We start from the raw sequence: 20,283 nt of genomic DNA, 5'->3' as shown, positions 1-20,283 counted from the left end.
CACCATCCTGCTGTGCCCAGGACCCATCAGAACATCCCCCACCATCTTGCTGTGCCCAGGACCCATCAGAGCATCCCCCACCATCCTGCTGTGACCCCCACCCATCAGATCATCCCCCACCATCCTGCTGTGACCCCCACCCATCAAAGCATTCCCCACCATCCTGCTGTGTCCCCCACCCATCAAAGCATTCCCCACCATCCTGCTGTGCCTCCCACCCAGCCCCAGCCTGCACAAGCACCAAAAAGACAGGAGCTCCAAGGCTGGAGCTCAGTGTGTTCCAGTCCCATCATGGAACATCCATGGGGATGGTACAGGGTGGGGAGGAAAGAAAATCGACTCCTAAATAAAGTTTTCCAACCAAATTGTAACTTCCTTCCTAATCCTAACCAGCCTCGTGTCTATATTATGTATGGATTTGGGGAAATCACTATAATGATTTTTCAGGGAAAAAAGTGAACTAAATCAATTTTAATGCTTTGCCAGCCTGTTACCAGCAAGGTTAAGGAGATATCCCTTGTTGGTTCAGTGAATCCCAGAATTAAATATGATGGGGGTTCTGCAGCGTGGATCACAGACCTGAGCAGGGCTGAGACTGGGGGAGACCCTCACAGGCACAGTGGGAAGCAGGAAATGGTCACCCAAGAGCCTCAACACCCTGCTGAGCTTTCTGTCATCTTGCAGGAGAAAAAAGCCCTAGAAATTGCCTCAGTTGAAGCCACTCCTACCCCATATGTCCCAGCAGTGTCCCATCCCACTCCTCAGGTGCTCAGGGCATGGGAATTACCTTTCTGGCGTTGTCTGCATCGGATGCACTGTCTTTACAGGTCCTGTTCTCATCCACGGGGAACACGGCTGCCTGCTCTGCTCCATGGTCATCCTCCTCCTCCAGCTCATCAGAGTCCTCTTCTTCAGAGTCCACATCTATGCTTTCCCCATTCACATGAGGGCTGGCATCACCCAGGTCCTTGTCACTCTGAAAGTCGTGACACGTGGGCCACAAGGACAACGTCAATTCCCGGGATGGAGCGGTTGGATCCAGCCCAGAGCTGCTCCGTGCTGGGAGCTCCAGAGCTGCCAGGGGGAAAGCTGGCTCTGTGTCCCTCCAAAGCCCAGCCTGGGAGCCTGCCACGTGTCACCCAAGCCTGCTGGATGTGGGGACTGAGGGGCCACGAGGAGTCATTCCAGACTCACGTGGCTGTACGAGGCATGAGGGGGAGCAGGGCCTGATTCAAACACTGGGGGCAGCTCCACCGAGGGGCAGAAAGGTTTCTAGGGAATGGAAGTTGCATCACATTAGGATTTTCATACTGCTCCATGAAGGCCTAGCACTGTTCTTCTTGAATTCAAAGATCAACATTTCAGGGTTGCAGCAAAAGCAGAATTTGATCAGGAGCGAGTGGGTGTCTAAACCTTTTGTAAAGCAACCAAGTGTTGTGCTGTGCAGCCTCCGGCAGGCACAGGAGACCTTGAGGACATTGAAACAAAAAGGTCACACGACCTGGGGCAGGCTTGAAATCTCTCCAGTTGCCCAGGATTCACAGGGATATTCAGTAGAAAAGGTTTGTTTGAGGGCTGGTATCTGAACAGCTGCTCTCAAAATGCCACTTCCAAAGCAGGCAGGAAGCTGCTGCCAGAGAGAAGATGTACACTTGGAAGGGAAGATGATCTCAACAAGCCACCAACAGCCCTGTAGCTCTGCATGGGGTTGGTGTGCCAAGACAAGGGACGTGTGTGTGTGTGTGTGTGAGACAACAGACGTGTCCAGGGGGCCCAGCACTGCCCTTACCTTGGCACCTGCAGAGGAATGAGTTATGCTCTTGAACATCTCAATCATTGTTCTCTGTTTTAACACTTTGGTCTTTTTCTTGGGAACCAGGCTATAGGTTCCCATTCTCCGCTTCTTCTTCCGAGATACTGCAGCAGCTGGAAAAGAGGAGCAAGAGACCCAAAGGTTGCTCAGGAATGAGGAGAAGAAGGGATAGAGAGTAGGGGTTGTACTGGAGAGGGATCTGGATTGACAGGACAAGGGGGAACGGCTTCAAACTGCCAGAGGGCAGGGTTAGATGGGATATTGGGAAGGAATTCCTCCCTGTGAGGGTGGGCAGGCCCTGGCACAGGTTGCCCAGAGAAGCTGTGGCTGCCCCATCCCTGCAAGTGTCCAAGGCCAGGTTGGAGCAACCTGGTCCAGTGGAAGGTGTCCCTGACCATGGCAGGGGGTGGAACTGGATGATCTTTAAGGTCCCTCCAACCCAGACCAGTCGGGGTTTCTATGAAATTACACTTGAGGGCACGATCTGAGAAAAAGGCTTCCCACTCCAACTGATTTATTTACAAGTCAACCAAAAGATGACACACACAAATGTGCAAACACATAAACAGCTTCCTGCCAGTGCTGCAAACCCACCCAAACTCTGAGTATCCTCTCCACACTCCTTCTGGCCCCTCCAGCACCACACACAGTATCAAATGCCTAAATTAGCCTGTGTTTGGCAGCGCTGCTGATGTCGTAGGAGGCTGAATCGAATCCAACTTGCTCAAATAGATACTGCAAGGCCAATAATACCAACTGACAATGAAAGCAATGGGACAAGAACTGAAGAACACACAGGGAAAAGGTACCTTAAATAAAGAGCAGTTTGCCATTTAACCTCATTTCACGCCTACTATGGAAGTTTGTTTGATTCCTTTCACTACTTTGATTGCATCTTAATTTGTTAAGTCTCCCTCTTGGCCTTCTGATCAAATCAGACATCACACCTCCCTGCCTGAGGATGTCCTTGGTGAATACACAGCAGAAGGATGCTTGGTGCAGGCTCTTTTAGGAACAGCCAGATTCAGCACCAGGATCAGTGTTTGCAGTTGCACAGCCTGTTCCTTGAAAGCATTCCTTCATCTCCCACAATGATGGAATTTCACCAAAAATCCACGGAGACCGCTCAAAAACATTCTGTTAACCCAATTAATTTCATTTATAAGGCTGTAGCTCTTGATAAGCAGTCGTGGTGATATTCGAAGTCCTTCAGAATCGGTAGAAACTTCTTCAGAATGTCACCCAGGAAATAGGGATCAGAGTGACTTCTCCAACTAAAGCTTTTAGAGAGGTGCCTGACAGATCTCAGCTGCCTGTCCAGGAGGGACCTGCACCCCAGGAGGACACAGGGTGGTGCAGGAAGGACTGCATGGGAAGTGCTCCCTTCACTTGGGCTTCTCTTGGGAGGGGACTTCAACAGGGCACTGTGAGAATGTCCCCTGTCCAACACCCAAGGGGAGCAGCAGGGAGTCTGGGGACACAAGTGTCACCTTTGCAAGGCACTTGCAGACAGTGAGTAGGTGAGACAACTCTGACTGGCAAGGTCAGTAGCAGCAGCAGGAAAGGGAACCACGAGCGGGAAAAAAATGCTGTAACAGAGGTTTTGCTCCTTGTTAACCTCCTCATCTTCCCACTCACACCCAGGCCGGGGAGGTGGGAGCTGCTGAGGATCCAAGCTCCCTCCTCCTTACCTGTCTGCGACTTCGTGGTGGCCACATAGCTCTGGTTCTGAGGTAGTGACTGGTGAAGGCCCGGGAGAGAGGGCAACGACAACGGCTTCACAAAGTCCAGCATGTTCTCAAACTCCTTCTCCTTGGGTTCTTTTTGATCTCTGCTGTCTCTCCCATCTTTGGGGTCTTTACTTGCGTGCTGCAAAAAAACCAAATGCCGTTTAATTGAGCCTCTGCATTAAATAAGCAATTAAAAAAAAAAATTAGAGCGTTGATTTAATTCCTCTCTCTCTCTCGACCATCATCTGAAGGATGGAGCACACATTCACAGCAGAAGCACACAGCCCCTCCTCCAGCACTTCAGGATACTCTGCCTAAGCACTCCCAGGCTGCTTGAAGTGACTCCCTCACTGGCTGAAGGCTGTGCAGGTGACAGGTGACCTCGCAGAGGTGATGACCAGGAGCAGACACTGCTCACACAGGCCTTTGGTTGGCTCTGGACAAGACAAACCAGTGCAACACATGCACCTCTCCCCTGGAACATGCCCTGTCACACCAGGCATGTACAGGAACAGCCCTGCAGAGCTGTTTTGGAAGAGCAAGCAGGAACAGGAAGGGAGACTTCCTTTAGGACAGCATTTGGCACCATCAAGGCTCCCACCTCCAGCCCAGCACACGACAAAACACGGGCAAGGGAGCCCTTTGTTTGTCATTGCAGGCCCATCTACAGACACCTGTCCAAGCTTCCTTTAAACCAGGCTCTCCCACTCCAGCTGCTGCCATCCCAAATCCCAGGCAGGCTACAAGCTCCTGCTGCACACCAAGGGAATTCTGTAGTTGTTCCTGAAGCCCCTTCCAGGCACCAAGGCAGCTCCAGTTCGAGCTTGTGCCCAATGCAAAGTCTCATCCTGCACCTTTGGTCATGAAAGGATTGCTCCCACAGCTCCTCAGAGAATCACTTAGGTTGGAAAAGACCTTTCAGATCATCAAGTGCAGCCATTAACCCAGCACTGTGAAGTCCACAACTAAACCATGTCCCCAAGTGCCATTTCTCAGCTTTTGATGTTTCTTCAATGTTTTTTCCTCTAGTTCAGGAAAAAATATCCCCTTCCTGAAAGACTGTGTAACTCCATTTTATGTACCCTAAAAGCCTCAGACAGAGATGCCCAGACTGTATTTGTGTTTCTCTTTTCCACTTGTATTTATTCCTTAAACAGCCCTGGCTTGGGTTTAATGGTGCTTTTACTCCTGTGCCTTTTGTACCAAGAGTGGCAAAGGCAAGTCAAGGTCAGTGCAAGGCCTCGTGGTCCAGTTCAGTGGAACACTTTCCTACCACAGCCAGACAATCAGGTACCTCCTGAGAAAGAGCAAGAAATGGAGGCACAGGAAACAAAGTGAGTGTTTGTGCCTCCCTCCCACAGTGCTGCAGCCACGGGGTTAACAGTGCATGGGGTAAACTCTGCCTCTGCTGTGACATTTTACACTGGGATTGCCCTCAGATCTGTTCCACAGATGATCCAGCTGCATCCATGCAGGAGGCAGGTTTGGAAGAGCTTTGCTCCAGCAAACCAAGGGCACAGGAAAGGCTGGGAGAATTGGGATTGTTCAGCCTGGAGAAGAGAAGCTTCAGGGTGATCTGATTGTGGCCTTCCAGTGCCTGAAGGAGCTACAAGAAGGATGGAGAGAGACCTTTTACAAGGGCCTGGAGTGACAGGACAAGGGGGAATGGCTCCAAACTGACTGGCAGTAGGTTTAGATTAGGTATTAGGAAGGAATTCTTCCCTGTGAGGGTCGGGAGGCCCTGGCACAGGTTGCCCAGAGCAGCTGTGGCTGCCCCATCCCTGCAAGTGTCCAAGGCCAGGTTGGACGGGGCTGGGAGCAACCTGGGCTGGTGGAAGGTGTCCCTGCCCATGGCAGGGGGTGGAACGAGAGGAGCTTTAAGGTCCCTCCCAGCCCACACCATTCTGTGTTTCTGTGATTCTAAGATTTTAATGCTGTTCCACCTGCAGGAAAAAAACTTCTTATGAGCCTTGTGAAGCACGAGCTGAAACACCAAAACAGAGAGAGGAATCCAGGCGAGGGCAGGGATGGAATAAAAAGCAGGAAGCAATAAAAACCCCTCTGTCGAGCCCAGGTTCAGACAGGCACCCTCAGACACTGCTGTCAAGTAATGTGACCTTGTGAACAAACGAGGGAGAGGCTGATTCTCCTAATTATGGCTCTGCCACGTGCCCGGCGCTGGCAGAGCAGGGCTGGGCCAGGGACAGCAAAGCTGTAATGATGATCAGAAATGACCCACATAAAAAGGCCATCAAAGGGCCAATGATTCCTGCATCAAGCCCATAACTTATGGCTGAATTGCCACAGCTTTTCTAAAAGGGCATCTAGTCTTGGATTAACGATTTCAAAGAAGACAAATCTACCACATCCTTTGATATGTTGTTCCAATGCTTAATTGCTCTCACTGCCAAATAATTAAATGCATTCTGCTTTTTCAACTAAATTAAAAAGCACTGTCTCATCAGAAACTCTCACTCTCAGGAGATACTTATGGACTATGACCAGCTTCTTTTTTTTTTTTTTTTTACTTTCTCTTCAATAAGTTTAATAGAAGGGGCAAATTAAGTGCCCATAGGATCATCTTCTGGACACTGGAACACTCCTGAGACTGCTTCCAGTTCGTTTACCCCTTAAAAAAATGGATGTCAGGAGTGCTGGGCACAGCATGCCAAGAACAGCCTCAACAATACTATTTATACCTCTTAAAAGTCCTTAGTTTATAGATCTAAAGATTAACAGCCATTCTTGGCTACAGGATTATTGTGAGAATTCCCAAGCCCCCTGGAACATCCAATGCTTTCCATTTCTGTCTCAAAAAATGAGCCTGGGAGAGGCCCATGTGACGCAGAGCTGCCTGCAACAAGTGGACACAAGGCCTGCATTTTGTGTCCTTTGTGGGCAGGTTCTTGCAATTGGTCTCTGACAAAAAGGTGTTGTTATTCCCAAACACGAGGAATTCACATTCAAACCATGCCAGACAGTTTGGAAGAATATAATCCAATTTTTAAATTAAAAAGGAGTGTGTTATTAGCTTGGGGTTTTTCTCTGCCCCTGTAATTAAAACACGGAAATCAACTTAAAATCTTCAATACATGACAACTGCTAAATGTGACTTTTTCGTGGCAATTCTGGTAAAACAGGGTGTTGGTTTTTTTTAAATCAAATTAGGTCTTGTGAGATCTGGATTATCACTTGGAGGCATATGCAGCCATGGTAAGGAACAAGAATTCCCACAGGGAGGTGAGCAGATCTCTCAGGGGATCTGATGGCATGAGAGACTGAGCAGGCATGAGTTTCTCATAGATAGATAAATGGATAGATGACAGATGATAGATAGATAGATGATAGATAGATAGATAGATAGATAGATAGATAGATAGATAGATAGATAGACATAAAAATAAAATATTACATCTAAGGACTGCAATAAAAAGGATCAGCCCAGATTTGTAAGCACTTACAGCCAGTTTCCTCACCATCTTTCCTCATTCTCTGCTACATAAAACAGTTACATCTTTGCTGCTCTTATTAAATTTTACACCTTCAAAAGTGGATTTAGTGGATGAAAGTTCATTCTTTTCCCATTCCTGGTGTCTCTGAATTCTGCTCTTCACTCCAGGCTGTGGCTGCAGCCCCTCCTGCTCTCCTGCACTGAGCTCTTCTGCTCTGCTCTACCCACTCCAAATTCCAATGCTCCCAGAAGAGAGGCTTTGCTCAGCCAGCACTCTGCTCTTCCTGGGAATTTCTGCTTCCTTGCAATCCCAGTCAAGCACTCCTGGGCCCTTCCCTGCACAGACAGCTCTGCTTCCTTCTCTGCCCAGCTACACCTGGCTCCTCTGGGGGAGGTGAGGGAGCAGCTTCCAAGGAAAGCAGCAAAGGGAAAAGCCAGACTGTGCCTTTGGGAGGGGGCCAGGCTGTGTGGGCACAGCACCCTCCCACCTCAGCAAAGCAGAAACAAAGAAATGACAGTGATCCATTTAAACCCAAAGCTCTCAGCCCCACCTGGGCTCCCCCAGACCATCAGAGGACATCTTCATTTCTTGCAGCTCCTCACGTGGTATCAGCTCACCCTACTCAAAAGCTTGCAATGTCACCATTTCATCTTGGGCATTGCAAGGAGAAGTGGAGAAGCTGGACAGCTACTTTAAACATTTCTAACAATGCTTGTGTCAGCAAACAGCAAACAATGGGACCTCCACTGTGGCCAGCACCACTGGGAGAAATGCAGTCAAGAAAACTGCTTAGATAAGGGCCAAGAACACAACATTTTGTGCATTTACTGAAATTAAACCAAAGTACTTTCTACACTTTAATGGGATTGACCACATTACTATTACTGGCACAGAAGTCCCCTAGAGCAGCAGAGGGAAGTCACTAAAAATGGCAAAAGATAGAATATCCTCAGGTTTTGGTTGTTTGTTTTTTTCCTGAAAGCAAAAATGCAGAACAAACATTCCTAATTAACCCCTGTGCTGGTTTGACAGACCACACTCTGCATTCTCCCCACAGCCCAGCAATTTAGGGGTCTTTCCATGAGCAAATCCAGCAAGCTGGAAGGGGAAAACCCGAGCAGAATCCATCCTAGTGCTGGTGGAAGGACACAGGCACAGGTCCTGCTGGTCCTGCCTGCAGCAGGGCAGCTCTGGAGAGCTCTGCAGAAGGACTGACACCCTCGCTGCCTCAAACCACCCCAGGCTTAGATGGACTTGCTTTCTTAATTTTTCTCTTCTCTTAAGGACTTCCATCTCTGGCAAAATACAAGCTGGAAACCAAAGCCAACTGGCCAGGAGGACTAAACTAAGCAGCACTGCCACGGGGCAGCACAGCAGCTGTCAGGGAGCTGCTCTGTTCCCTCCACCCACCAGGCACGGGGGGGACAGGATTTGTACCAAGGCGCTGCCTTTGAAGAGCACAAAGCAGCAGCTCCCAGGGGGATCTGCCCCTAACAGCTGGTGAATGGTATTTAAGCAAGAAATATCGGTCTGCAATAAAAAATTGATCACAGGCAGATGACAGTGCCCGTAGGAGCTGCAGTGGTGCTGCTCTCCCTTTGCTGTGCTGCTGAAGGATTATGGTTTTTACGGCTGAATTTCAGAATCCCGACCAAGCCTCACCTTGGAGCAACAGACAGAAACCTGCAAGGCTTTGGTCTTAATCTAGATCAGACAAGGCTGATCCACCCTTTATCTGCTGATCAACATGTGCCCATTAGAGGAGGGATTCTGCTTTGACTTGATTAGAGTTACATTGATTCGAGTGCAGTCACTTGTCTGCATAAAATCACGGTGGTTTTAGGCTGCCAGGCAGGCTGAGCTTAAGTGTAGATGTTCCTACAAACCTGCATGTAATGGGTTTCTGAAGTGTAGATGTTCCTACAAACCTGCTTTTAATGGGTTTCTGAACCAGAGCATTCAGGGGTGTGGGCTCTCATTCCTGTGCCCTCCTGGATGGAGCAGCTCCAGGGGAAGGGAGTGTCACAAAGCAGTCAAAATGAAACAGGGGAGCTCGGACTAGATGTGACAACAAGGCCCCTGACAAAAATAGATCTGCTGGGGGCCAGGACTGTTATTCTGGGGGCTGTGGTTGGCACTGGGGCAGCACCTTCAGCCAGTGCAGACACCTCAGCAGCACCAGTACAACCAGTTAAAAGCAAAATTAACTGTACTGCCCAGCACACCTTCACCTCCCTCTGCAGCAACCCCTCTGTGGGAGCAGTACAGTGGCACCCTGTGGCTTTGTCACTCCTGAAGATTTCCCACCAGGGAAGAGAGTGAAGGGTCTGGAGGGGCCCTACAAGTTGTGGCTGAGGGCACTGGGTTTGTTCAGCTGGAGAACACTGAGGTCAGACCTCAGGGGGTTCTGCAGCTCCTCCTGAGGGGCAGCTCCAATCTCTGCTCTGTGTGAGCAGGGACAGCACCCAGGGAATGGCTGGAGCTGTGTCAGGGCAGGCTCAGGGTGGATCTCAGGGAAAGGTTCTTCCCCCAGAGGGTGGTTGGCACTGAACAGGCTCCCCAGGGCAGTGGGCACAGCCCCAAGGCTACCAGAGCTCCAGGAGTGTTGGGACAACGCTCTGAGGGACAGGGTGGGATTGTTGGGGTGTCTGTGCAGGGCCCCTGCCACCAGACAAGAGCTCTCTTTCACTGCACCCTGTGCTTTTTATTTACTCCCTCCCCAAGGAAACAACATCCCCATTCTCATCTGGCCCTGCACTTTTATTTTCAATTCTCTGCATATCAGAGGGTCTGAGCTTGCTGAGCAATCACAGACACCTGCAATCCCCCATCTGCCACCTGCCTGGCCCCAGGAGATGGAACACAAGGTGTTATTGGGTTAGAGCTCCCACAGAGCTGGGCACTGACTTGGAATATCCAGCCCTTCACAGCAGCACCTGTGTGCACACAGATAGAAGGCATTACCAGCTCTGGGATCAGACACTCCGTGGCAATGCTGCTTGAAGGTATAGTTTGATGAATATTGGTAGAAACACCAGCATAAGCAAAGCATCTCCTACATCACGTCCCTCCTCCCTGCCTGGGGTTTGTCTTCCCCAGGTTAAACTGGGCTCACACTGTGAATCAGGCCAGAACACTCATTTAACAGATTTTTGCACTATTTCTTCTCACAGTTCAGTTCCCCCATCCCAGTGCCCTGCACAGCACAAAAAATACCACCAGAAACACACACCTCAAACTCCTGCCTCGTGGTCACCAAGCAAGGGAAATAGAACTTGGGATTCCCCATTGAGCCACCTGCTCCTCCTGTCCCTAAAGATAACTCTGGGATGCTTCCAGTACCTTTATCATCCTTTATGCCTCATGTTTTAATGATGTTAAGCTCAGAAACTGGAGTTTCCAAGCAGGAGGGGCCTTCTCCAAGCACAGGACACAAACACACACACACACAGAGTTGCCTTTCAGTCTGGCCCTGGAAACTTTCGGATTCTTAACAGGATTGTAAAAGGATTAGGAATGAAAGAAAGATTCTTCTGAAAGGTGCAACACTTGTGTAACTGCTCTACTCAAAAGGGGAGCAGAAATGATGCTGCCAACAAACAACCCTTCTGAGGTCTCTGTTCAAAACCACCTTAACACGCGACAACATCAATTAAAATTGTCACCTGTTTCAGATTCAGCTTCGATCCCAATTCAGGAAGCAACTCCTAAACAGAGAAAAAGCTGGTTAAACTGGTGAGAAAATTCTTTTCTTCCGTTCAGAGACCAATTCACACGTGCAGGAAAAGGCTACCAAGGTCCCCTGGCAGCTACTGCATTACAGAAAACAATTCTTTGGCCCCAGTGGGTTTCTGCAGGAGCCAGGGGGAACAAATGCTTACACTTTGCAGGCAACAAAATACCTTCCTCCCTCTCCTTCTCCCAGGCAGCACAGCTCTGCAAGAACAGTCCTACCAAGAAAACAACAATGCTCTAAGAAATATTAGCAAAGAAAACCACTGTGTCCTGTAACATCAACTTCTGGGTGATATCCACAGTTTATTTCCTGGGATACAGCTCCTGATTTCATGGTGGTTTTGAAGGGGAAGAGGTGTGAACATGGAAAAGCTCCTGCACTGCTGGGCTGAGGAGCCTCTTCTGAGCAGCTCAACAAAGAAATAATCAGGACAGAAAAACGACAGCTAGCAAGGACTCTGCTCCTCAAAAGAAAATAGCATGTAAATTCTAAAGACAATGGGGAAAAATTAGGTAGCAATTATCAGGAAGGCTGAACACAACAGATGTTTTATTGTCTTGCAGCACCCAGATCAAATCTTGGGTTCATGTTCAACTGCAGAGGCTTGAGCAGAGAACATGGGAACAGCCTCTTCTCACCACCCTTCCTGGGAATGTTGCTTCTCTCCCTATTTTAAGCCCAAGGCAAGTGGCCAGAGGAGCTGAGGACTGGCTGTGTACTGAGGACTGGCTGTGTACTTTCCAGAGCAGCCCTACAAGCACAGACTTTGGTTTATGAAGCCACTTTTATCGTGTGAGCAAATAAGGATCACCAGCACCATCCCTGAGTCGTGTCCTCGCTCTCCAAGTGCTCCCAAACTCCACACACCACTTCCTAGAGACAGACCTTAAAGCCCAAGGGTTGAATATAAATATTCTTTTGATGTATCATAAAATATGAATGAGGGAAACACTCCCTCCTAACCTAGCAGAGACTTGACTTTTAAAAGGGAATTGCCCCTTTCGACTGCTCAGCCCCACGGGATCACTCCCTGTGGAATTCCACGAGGGTCTGAGGGTTTTCCCGGCCTACTTTCAGTGCACAACAGGCTGCTGCAGGAAAGCTGTGAGGGAATTTGGGCTGCAAAGCCTCCCCTGGGTAAGAGACAGCCTGGTGGGAGATGTTCATCCAGCTGCACCAGGGCATCTGGGCCCTCCCTCCACGAAACACAGCGGGCTTGCAGAGCAGGCAACTCAAAAGCCATCAGGGCAAGACAGAGGGGAAACGTTTGGGAGATTGGTTGGGAAATCACAGCAGGCAGGCAGGAGTGCTCCCTGCCCTGCTGCCAAGGGTGGGTGCCCACAGGTTTGTTATCTTGCCGTGCTCTTTGGACTCCCACCCGCTCCCGGAGGCACAGGCGGTGCCGCAGCCACGGGCACCTTTCCCCACCTGGGGCTGGGCGAGGTGCCACCCCTCCCTTTGCCTTTCCCCTCTCTCTCCCCTGCTCCAGATCACAGCAGCTCACAGCTCTGAGCCCTTCACACCACACCGCTGCTGCAACACGTGGGGGACACGTGAGGATCACTCTGGATTTGCTGGATCAGTGATCCCTCACACCCACCCCTGAGAGGCTGCAGCAGCTTCCACGCATTCCTGGGAGTCACTCCCATTCCCAAGCAGGGTTGGCAATCCCTTCCCTGGCCTAAAAGGTTGGTCTCCCTCCACCATCAGCACGGTGAGAGGATCCAGTTCTCTGTAGTTAAATACAAAGCAGCACAGGGATGAAGACCAACTGCTTGTAGTGGAGACCTGCCTGCTCCAGGATCTGTTCCCTACCCCTGGCAAAGAACCAAAAAAAAATAACTAGAAGACCCAAACTTGTCTCATGACAAAGAAAGGCCAATTTCTTCTCCCCACTGTCCCATGAACACACCAAATGACATCTCCTTTTACCTCCTAAAAAACAAAAAGGCAGAGCTCTGTTTCATGAAGTGGTGGCAAATCCAACCTAATGATTCTGGAGTGAACACTTCCTCACAAGCTGCATTTCTGCAGGCAACAGAGAGGGAAAACATCATCTGGTTTAGCCCATAATGATTCCTACAGCAATGCAATCAAGCTGCCTAACAGATCAGCCTCTTGACAGCCTCCAAGCTTAGGAGAAGCCTCAAGTTTACATGCTATGCTTAATTTCCTTTGGGTCGACCTTAGAAGAAATCTAATTTGTTTCACAGGCAGCTCTGGATGTCAGCAGACAATGAGCAATAGAGCCATGAGAGAGAGGCCATTTAGTGCCTCACATAGATCTGTTGGAGAAGGCAATTGATCAATTATATATTTAGAAACACGTTGGGGACGGGAGCTGATGGTGGCAATGTGACTATGTTTTGGTCTCTCTGTCTGTGGAGAGAGAACAATAAAAATATTTATATATATATATATATATATTTAAAAAAAATTTTAAAAATAAACCCATTCAGTGGGCCACCTCTGAATTTACACACTCCCATGCAGGCAGGTAACCCTCACACACCCAGGGAAAGCCAAGAGCACCCCAAGGCAGTGCTGGGCAGATGATACATTACCAGGCTGGGGGTGGGTTTAGGCATTGTCTTCCGTGCTCTGTGGACCTTGACTTCAGCATTAGCAGCAGGGGCTTTTTTAGCATCCATGTCCTTACTGCCCTCCCCGAGCTTGCTTGGCATCGTGGCTTGGAGCTGGGAAAAGGAGCCCACAGTCCTGCCCTTGCCTGCTCCTCCGGGCAGGGTTTTTGCAGCATGGCCGGTGAGGGAAGCAAAGGTGCTGGTAGTCCTTAGGGGCTGCTCCTGAGCCATCTGCTTGGTCAGGATGTACCCATTGCTCCCCGTGACAGAAGTCTGTGTGAAGTCATTTGCTTTCAGGTGGTTTTGCTTCCCGGTCTCTCCGTCCCGCTCCGAGATGCCGTTCTCTGCTATCCTATTTAATTTAGTCCCAGAGTCCTGCTGGCTCACTTTCGTGTTGTCCTGAGTGTTTTTCGCTGGGTTTGGGTGCCCTCCAGCCTCGCTGTGCTCACAGGAACCGTTGGTTTCACCGTCCACTGCCATTTTTGGTTCCCCCACTTGCTTCTCTGTAGCGCTTTCATCTGCAGCCATGGCATTAAACCCTGGAGGAAGAGGGAGGAGAAGGAGGGAGAGAGGAGAAAAGGGTCACAAGTTGTATCAAAGCTCCAAAGGGAAGCTACAGCTACTTACAGTGGCTGGTGAGGAGCAACCCTCTCCTCCAGAAACTGCTTGATATGTATCACAGAGGTAAGGTTGGAAAAGACCTCCAAGATCATCCAACCTTACACCAAACATCACCATGTCAGCTGAACCACAGTCCTCTCAGCTTGCTCACTCACCCACCTGGATGACCTGGAGGAAACATCACCTGGACGCCCACAGGGTGCCATTTGGGGTGGGTGGCTCAGGTGGCAGCAGTGCACTCATCCTCACTGGCCTCAGCTGCAGAGGTGGCCATTTATTCCCAACCACAGATTTCTCCAGGTAAAAATCATCTTTGCCTTTCCCAGTAACTCCATTTATTGGACTGCATGTCAACACCTCTCCTGGCAAACAAAACACTTGCCCAGCCTCGCACCCAGATCTCTGGCAAAGCCCTTCCCAAGGCCAGACTGACACAGGAAAGCTGTGCGGGGAGGGCTGTGTTTGTGGCACAGACGTGGGAGAAGCTGCATGGGTGAGTTTTTGTGGCACAGACACAGCTCAGCAGCCAAACCTACATCAGGGCTCTGCTGCTACAGGAGACATCACAGGGAATAACTCCCTGGCAATGCCCACTGGAGTCTGGCTCTTTACCTGGGACGAGCCAGGACAGGATTCGTGGTGTCATTTCAGAGGTAACAGCCAGAGTAGACACAGGGGTGAAGCATGTTAAATGCAATTCTAGGCTAAAATAATTATATGATTCAAATGCAGCGAGATTTTTGCAGCCTGACTAACAGTTAACACACAGCTGAAACATCAATACCCACGTGAAACCTTTCCAAACATTTCCCTGCTCCCCCATCAGTGAATTTTTCCCATCAGAGATTTCAGACCCAAGCTGAAAAACAATCTGAGTATGAATTCCATGTACTTGCAGGGAAGTTTGTGACTTGACCAACCAGCAGCTCCCCAGGAAACCAGGAGCGGTAACAAATCACTGGCACGATCAGTAAAATGATTCCATCATCCTGCTCTTAGGGATTCCTGGGCTTACTTTCCTTCCAGAGGCCAGACAGTTATGAGGAGCACCACAAGAAGAACCAGGGAGAGCTGTGTCTGAGTGGGCTGTCAGGGCAGGGGGGATGGAGTCACAACCAGCTCCCATCAAAGCAGTTCTCACCTGGAGTCACACTGGAGGACAACTCTGCAAGCCAGACCAGCTCCCTGGGTATCAGCCCCTCATTTCCCACTGCTCTTGAAGCCCAAACACTCAAGGAAAACAACATTATGAATCACAGGATCATTAAGGTTGGAAAAGACTTCCAAGATGATCGAGTCCAACCTTTGACCAACCCCCACCTTGTCACCCAGCCCAGAGCACTGAGTGCCACGTCCTTGGACACCTCCAGGAGTGGGGACTCCACCACCTCCCTGGGCAGCCCCTGCCAATGCCTGACCACTCTTCCAGCAAAGAAATTCCTCCTGATGTCCAACCTGACCCTCCCCTGGCACAGCTTGAGGCTCTTTCCTCTCATCCTGTCCCTGTTCCCTGGGAGCAGAGCCTGACCCCCCTCAGCTACCCCTCCTGTCAGGGAGCTGCAGAGCCAGAAGGTCCCCCCTGAGCCTCCTTTTCTCCAGGCTGAGCCCCCCCAGCTCCCTCAGCTGCTCCTCATATGACTTACAAATGCCTCTTCTGACCTGGCAAAAACCTCATGCCAGCAGTAACTGAGGGTTCTCCAAGCAGCAGACACCAAAACACCCGGTTTGGTAAGAGGAAAACAGGAGTTGCCAGCCCAGCCTTCACTTCCACCTGCTGCCTCTCACACCACCCAGACCCTTCTGAGGGCAGAAAGAGGCAAAAGAGGTTGATTTTGACAGGAACAACTCCAGGACAAGACGAAGTTTACTTTATTCACCATTTTATTTAACTCTTTGAAAAGGTTTGGGCAGAGGGAGCCACAACTATGCCCTTATTCTTTCAATCCTTGTCTCTCTCTCTGCATTTGGTGTCTTTAAAAGACCATGCTGTGGCCATTTAAGCAACTATTGCAGCAAAGTCAGTGCCAGGGGAAAAAAAAAAATATCAAAAAATGAGCTCCCTAACCACAGCTGGAGGTTTCTAGAGCTCAAATTTAGGCACCTGGCTGAATGGAGCCTTCAATATTTGTTGATTTAAATACTGTGCTCTCCCACCAGAGCAGTCAAATAGCTTTAGTGGCTGACTATTAGATAAACTGAATAAGCAGAGGGCAATAATTGCTCTACCTGCCATGAAGGCAACCAAAACAAGGTAAATTGGAGCACTGCCCTGGGGAAAAGAGTAACTGCACTACTCCAGAAAGCATCACAGAATTTATCAAAAATCCATGGAGCTAAAATTAAAATCCCACATACACACACAAACACACTCTTATTAAGTGTGTAAAATGTGGTCTGATTTGACTGTGGAAGTGGCATCAATCCTCTGTAAACACAGCCTTCCAAATCCATATGGCTGGAGATCTGACAGAGCAAAGATATGGAATGCCACAGTCCCTGAAGTTGCACAGAACTGGAGAACTTGAGGGCAGCTGTCACGGGTGTGGGTTGGACTGAACAGGATTTGGCACCCACTCTCCCTTGTCATTGACTGCCATCATGTTCAGGGCAAAGCCAGATCCTACAGCCCAGCTCCAGCCCAGGACCCCAGCACTGCCACCACTCCCTGGAGGGGACTGTCCCGCTCTGCTCTGACCTGGGGTGGCCTCACCTGGAATTTTGGGGCAGTTTGGGGCACCACCAGCATAAGGAAGATATTGAGCCATTGGAGAGTGTCCAAAGGAGGCAATGAGGATGGGGAAGGACCTTGATTTGGAGCCGTGTGAGGACACTGAGGGCACTTGGTGTGTTCAGCTGGAGCAGAGGAGACTGAGGGGAGAGCTCACTGCAGTTCCAACTGCCTGGGCAGGGGCAGAGGAGGGGCAGGACTGAGCTCTGCTCTGGGGGGACCAGGGACAGCCCCCAGGGAATGGCTGGAGCTGTGTCAGGGCAGGCTCAGGGTGGATCTCAGGGAAAGGTTCTTCCCCCAGAGGGTGGTTGGCACTGAACAGGCTCCCCAGGGCAGTGGGCACAGCCCCAAGGCTGCCAGAGCTCCAGGAGGGTTTGGATGATCCTCTGGGGCACAGGGTGGTGACTGCTGGGGATGGTCCTGTGCAGGGCTGAGGGTTGGACTGGATGGTCTTTGTGGATCCCCTCAAACTCAGCACATTCTGTGATTCTGTGACCAAGTGGGATTCATCAAGAGGTGCCAGGATTTGGTGCCTGATGGAAACACATCCACAAGAGAAAAGCTGTTCTGGGAACTGTCATCAACATTCATTGGCTGGAAGAGTCAGCAGAGGCCAAGGACTGAATGGGAAGAGAGACCCTGTCCCCCTCCAGCCTCCACCAAGTCTGAGACACCACAGGCAGAACCCTCCCTTTGTCTGGGAAAGAACACCTCCATTCTCCCACTGCCTCTTCTGGCAGCACTAAAACAAATCCATGATGAGGTTGCAATAGCACTGTTTCCCAAAAACCAGGCTCCTGCAAGAAGCCTCCTCATCCCAGGGCCCGACCTGAGCACTGAATTAAAGAGCTCCCCGTGGAGAACCAGGCCGTGTCAGGACCTGCATCGCTTGATAAGATGGGATAACTCTGGTTTTCCCAACTAAAACGCCTGGCCTGGTAACAGGAAAACAGGAGTTGCCATCCCAGGCTGAGCTACTGCTCTGCTGCCTCTAACTGGGAGCTCCATGAGCTCCATCCTCGTGTGACAGGACACGTCTGAGAGCCTGAGAACTTTCAGCAAGTGCACAGGTACAAGCACTGCTGAACAGGCACAACTCCACATATATTTACACCTTTGCTGAACTCTGGCCCCCAGACAGTGATGGGAACAGAAGCCAGAGCCAGCAGGAACCTCATGAGGAGAATACTGAACACAACAGCCCTAAGAAGCTCTTCAGCAGCACCAGACACCTAAAGAAACGCCTGTTCCCGACGTGACCTTTTCATCTCCCCTTTTTCATTCCTAAGGAAAAAGTTTCACTGAAAACCTGCTAAAATCTTCATTTCAAACACACCTCGTGGCAGTGAGTTCTCTTGAAAATGCTGCTCAAGCAGCTTTTCTGCTCCTGTGCAAGTGAGTTATAAAACTGAAGTTGGTATTTCTCTAAAACTTTACAGTCTGACAGCGTTCATCCCTTCTAAGTAGGCCAAAGCAGGTTTTCTCCACATTTAGTTTTCTCTCACTGCTCTTTAATCTACAACCATCCTTCCTTTAATCATAAAGAAATGAAAGCAGAAGGTTCTAGCCCATGTCCATGAAGTGTAAGCTCCTTTACTAGAACCACCCCAGATTTTTCAGAGCTCTTTATGCATCCCCTATCCCATTTGCAGCAGGGAAAGCTCTTCACATGGACCTCAACCCTGCCTGGATCCCCATCCAAGCATTTGGGCTTAGTTAAAATCCAGGAACACACAGAAAGGGTAACATGCCCAGAGATTTATTTCCTGTTCTGGTGTCTGAAGTTGCCACCAAGTCGACACAAACCCCAGTAAAAACGTATCCTTTGGTAACACATCTTAGCAACACAAGGAATTTCAGACTCAGGAAGTTGGGCAGAGCCATTATCCCTGGAAATCCACGTGGCAAGGAATAATCAGCAATACATTTTAATCCCTTCTCCGAATTAACAGCTCCCTGAAAGCACTGCAGAGCTCCCAGCCCTCCCCAGGCTCAAGCAGAAGGGTCAGGCTTAAGTTTTCTTCTCAGTGTCACAGTCATTCAAAATTGAATTAAAATTCCCACAAAGAGAACAGAATCTGATTAAAACAGGGGAGAAGCCAAGACAGGGTGAGGCCACTCCATCTAATTTTAGGTGGCTAAAAGGTATCTCAGCCTCTAGGGTGTCCCTAAAGCCACCGCTGCCACCAAAGGAGAGAAGCCAGCAGCTCAAAAGCAGCACAGGCTGACTTTGGACATCTTTGGATTACTAATCCCTGCCTGGGCCATGTCTAACCTGTCTGCTAGCATGTCTAAGCAGAAATGAGCTGGACTAGCTTAGAATTAGAATGATAACCTCAAAAAAACCCCTAAATTAGACAAGATTAATCCCAGCTCTGCTCTCCCAGCCCAGACATCAGTTCCTCTCCGCTGCCTTTGCCTGGATTTCCAGCTCTTCCAGCAGTGCCAGACCTGGCTCCAGTCCTGCCCTGGAGCTTGCCAGAGCTTGGTCCAGCCTGCCAAAGCTTGTCCTTGGGCAGAGCCTGCCTAACAGATGTGTTACTGTCCCCACAGCCGTCCCAGCCACAGCCAGAGGGGACCGAACGGCCTCTGCAGGGACCCAGAGGGACAAACACCCACCAAAACTCTCCACCTGCAGGAGGCCAGACATCAACTCAAAGCTCTGTATGACTTTGACAATGCTCTGAAAAAAAAAATAAAGGCTTAAAAAGATTTTTAAAATTCAGATTTCACTGCTCAGTGAGACAAAATAAGGAATACACACACAAGCTTTAGGAGCCCTCACACTCCAGGCCAAACTGCAACTCCCACTTGGTCTGAGGGGGAAGAAAGGATGAAAAAAGAAAAAGAAAGAAAGGAAAAAAAATCATCTTACAAGTGAATGATTTGGAAGTTTTACTAAACATCCTGCTGCTGAGACTGGTAGAGGCAAGACACCCATGGATTTTCCATGCATTTCCAGAGCCCCCAGCACAGGGCCCAAGGCAGAGCCACGAGGCTCCAGCTGCTGCAAGAGAAACATCTAAGCAAAGACAGAGCTTAAATGAACTTGGCTTAAAGGAACTAAGCAAAGACACAGCTTAAAGGGAAAGCTGAGGATTTGGAAGTGCAGTGCAAGAACTGCACACAGTTATATTTATATACACACATTTCACAGATGTTTTACCTTAAGCACTTAATCACAGATCATCTTTAAAACACCACAGACACCACAGTCTTTTATTCAATACCCAACTGTCCTGCTGGATAAACTTCTAAAAGTGAGAAATGCACCTGTTTGTAATCCCTGTGTTACAGCAGCTCCCTCCCCTCTTCCTCCTCAAAGTCATAAAAAAGAAAACTGCAAAGCAGAGAGAAGCCCAGCTGACACCAGAGGGGTGAAGAGGTGGGGGCTGGAACCACCCAGGCAAGGAAGAAGTGGTGGCTGGAGACCCTGAATCCACTGGAAAGGAAAGCACCCCCTCCAGCACTGGAGGGGGCCCTGAGCAGCCTGACCCAGTGAGGTCCCTGTGAGGGTGGGCAGGCCCTGGCACAGGTTGCCCAGAGAAGCTGTGGCTGCCCCAGCCCTGGAAGTGCCCAAAGCCAGGTTGGATTTGGGGTTGGAGCAACCTGGGCTAGTGG

At 49.8% G+C, this 20,283-nt stretch overlaps 1 protein-coding gene across 10 annotated transcripts in view; it reads right to left on the bottom strand.

The window, feature by feature from the left end:
* The window catches only part of EHMT1 (euchromatic histone lysine methyltransferase 1), a 123,487-nt gene that overhangs the window by 42,099 nt on the left and 61,105 nt on the right, over positions 1-20,283 (bottom strand). For 8 of the 10 annotated variants that reach the window (XM_050319759.1, XM_050319762.1, XM_050319765.1 and 5 more), the window contains 5 exons: positions 13,296-13,852; positions 10,661-10,702; positions 3,505-3,682; positions 1,790-1,926; positions 788-976 (listed from right to left, as the gene is read on the bottom strand). In XM_050319759.1, the coding sequence (XP_050175716.1) occupies positions 788-976; positions 1,790-1,926; positions 3,505-3,682; positions 10,661-10,702; positions 13,296-13,852 (1,103 nt within the window). The remainder of the gene's footprint in view (positions 1-787; positions 977-1,789; positions 1,927-3,504; positions 3,683-10,660; positions 10,703-13,295; positions 13,853-20,283) is intronic. The other 2 variants (XM_050319769.1, XM_050319761.1) reach the window with 1 other exon arrangement.

Source organism: Myiozetetes cayanensis, unplaced genomic scaffold (assembly GCF_022539395.1).
Source record: "Myiozetetes cayanensis isolate MyiCay16 unplaced genomic scaffold, myiCay2020 scf23, whole genome shotgun sequence".
Classification (NCBI taxonomy): Eukaryota; Metazoa; Chordata; class Aves; order Passeriformes; family Tyrannidae; genus Myiozetetes; species Myiozetetes cayanensis.
Note: the sequence above shows the minus strand (reverse complement) of the source record. Positions and strands in the feature narration are given on the sequence as shown.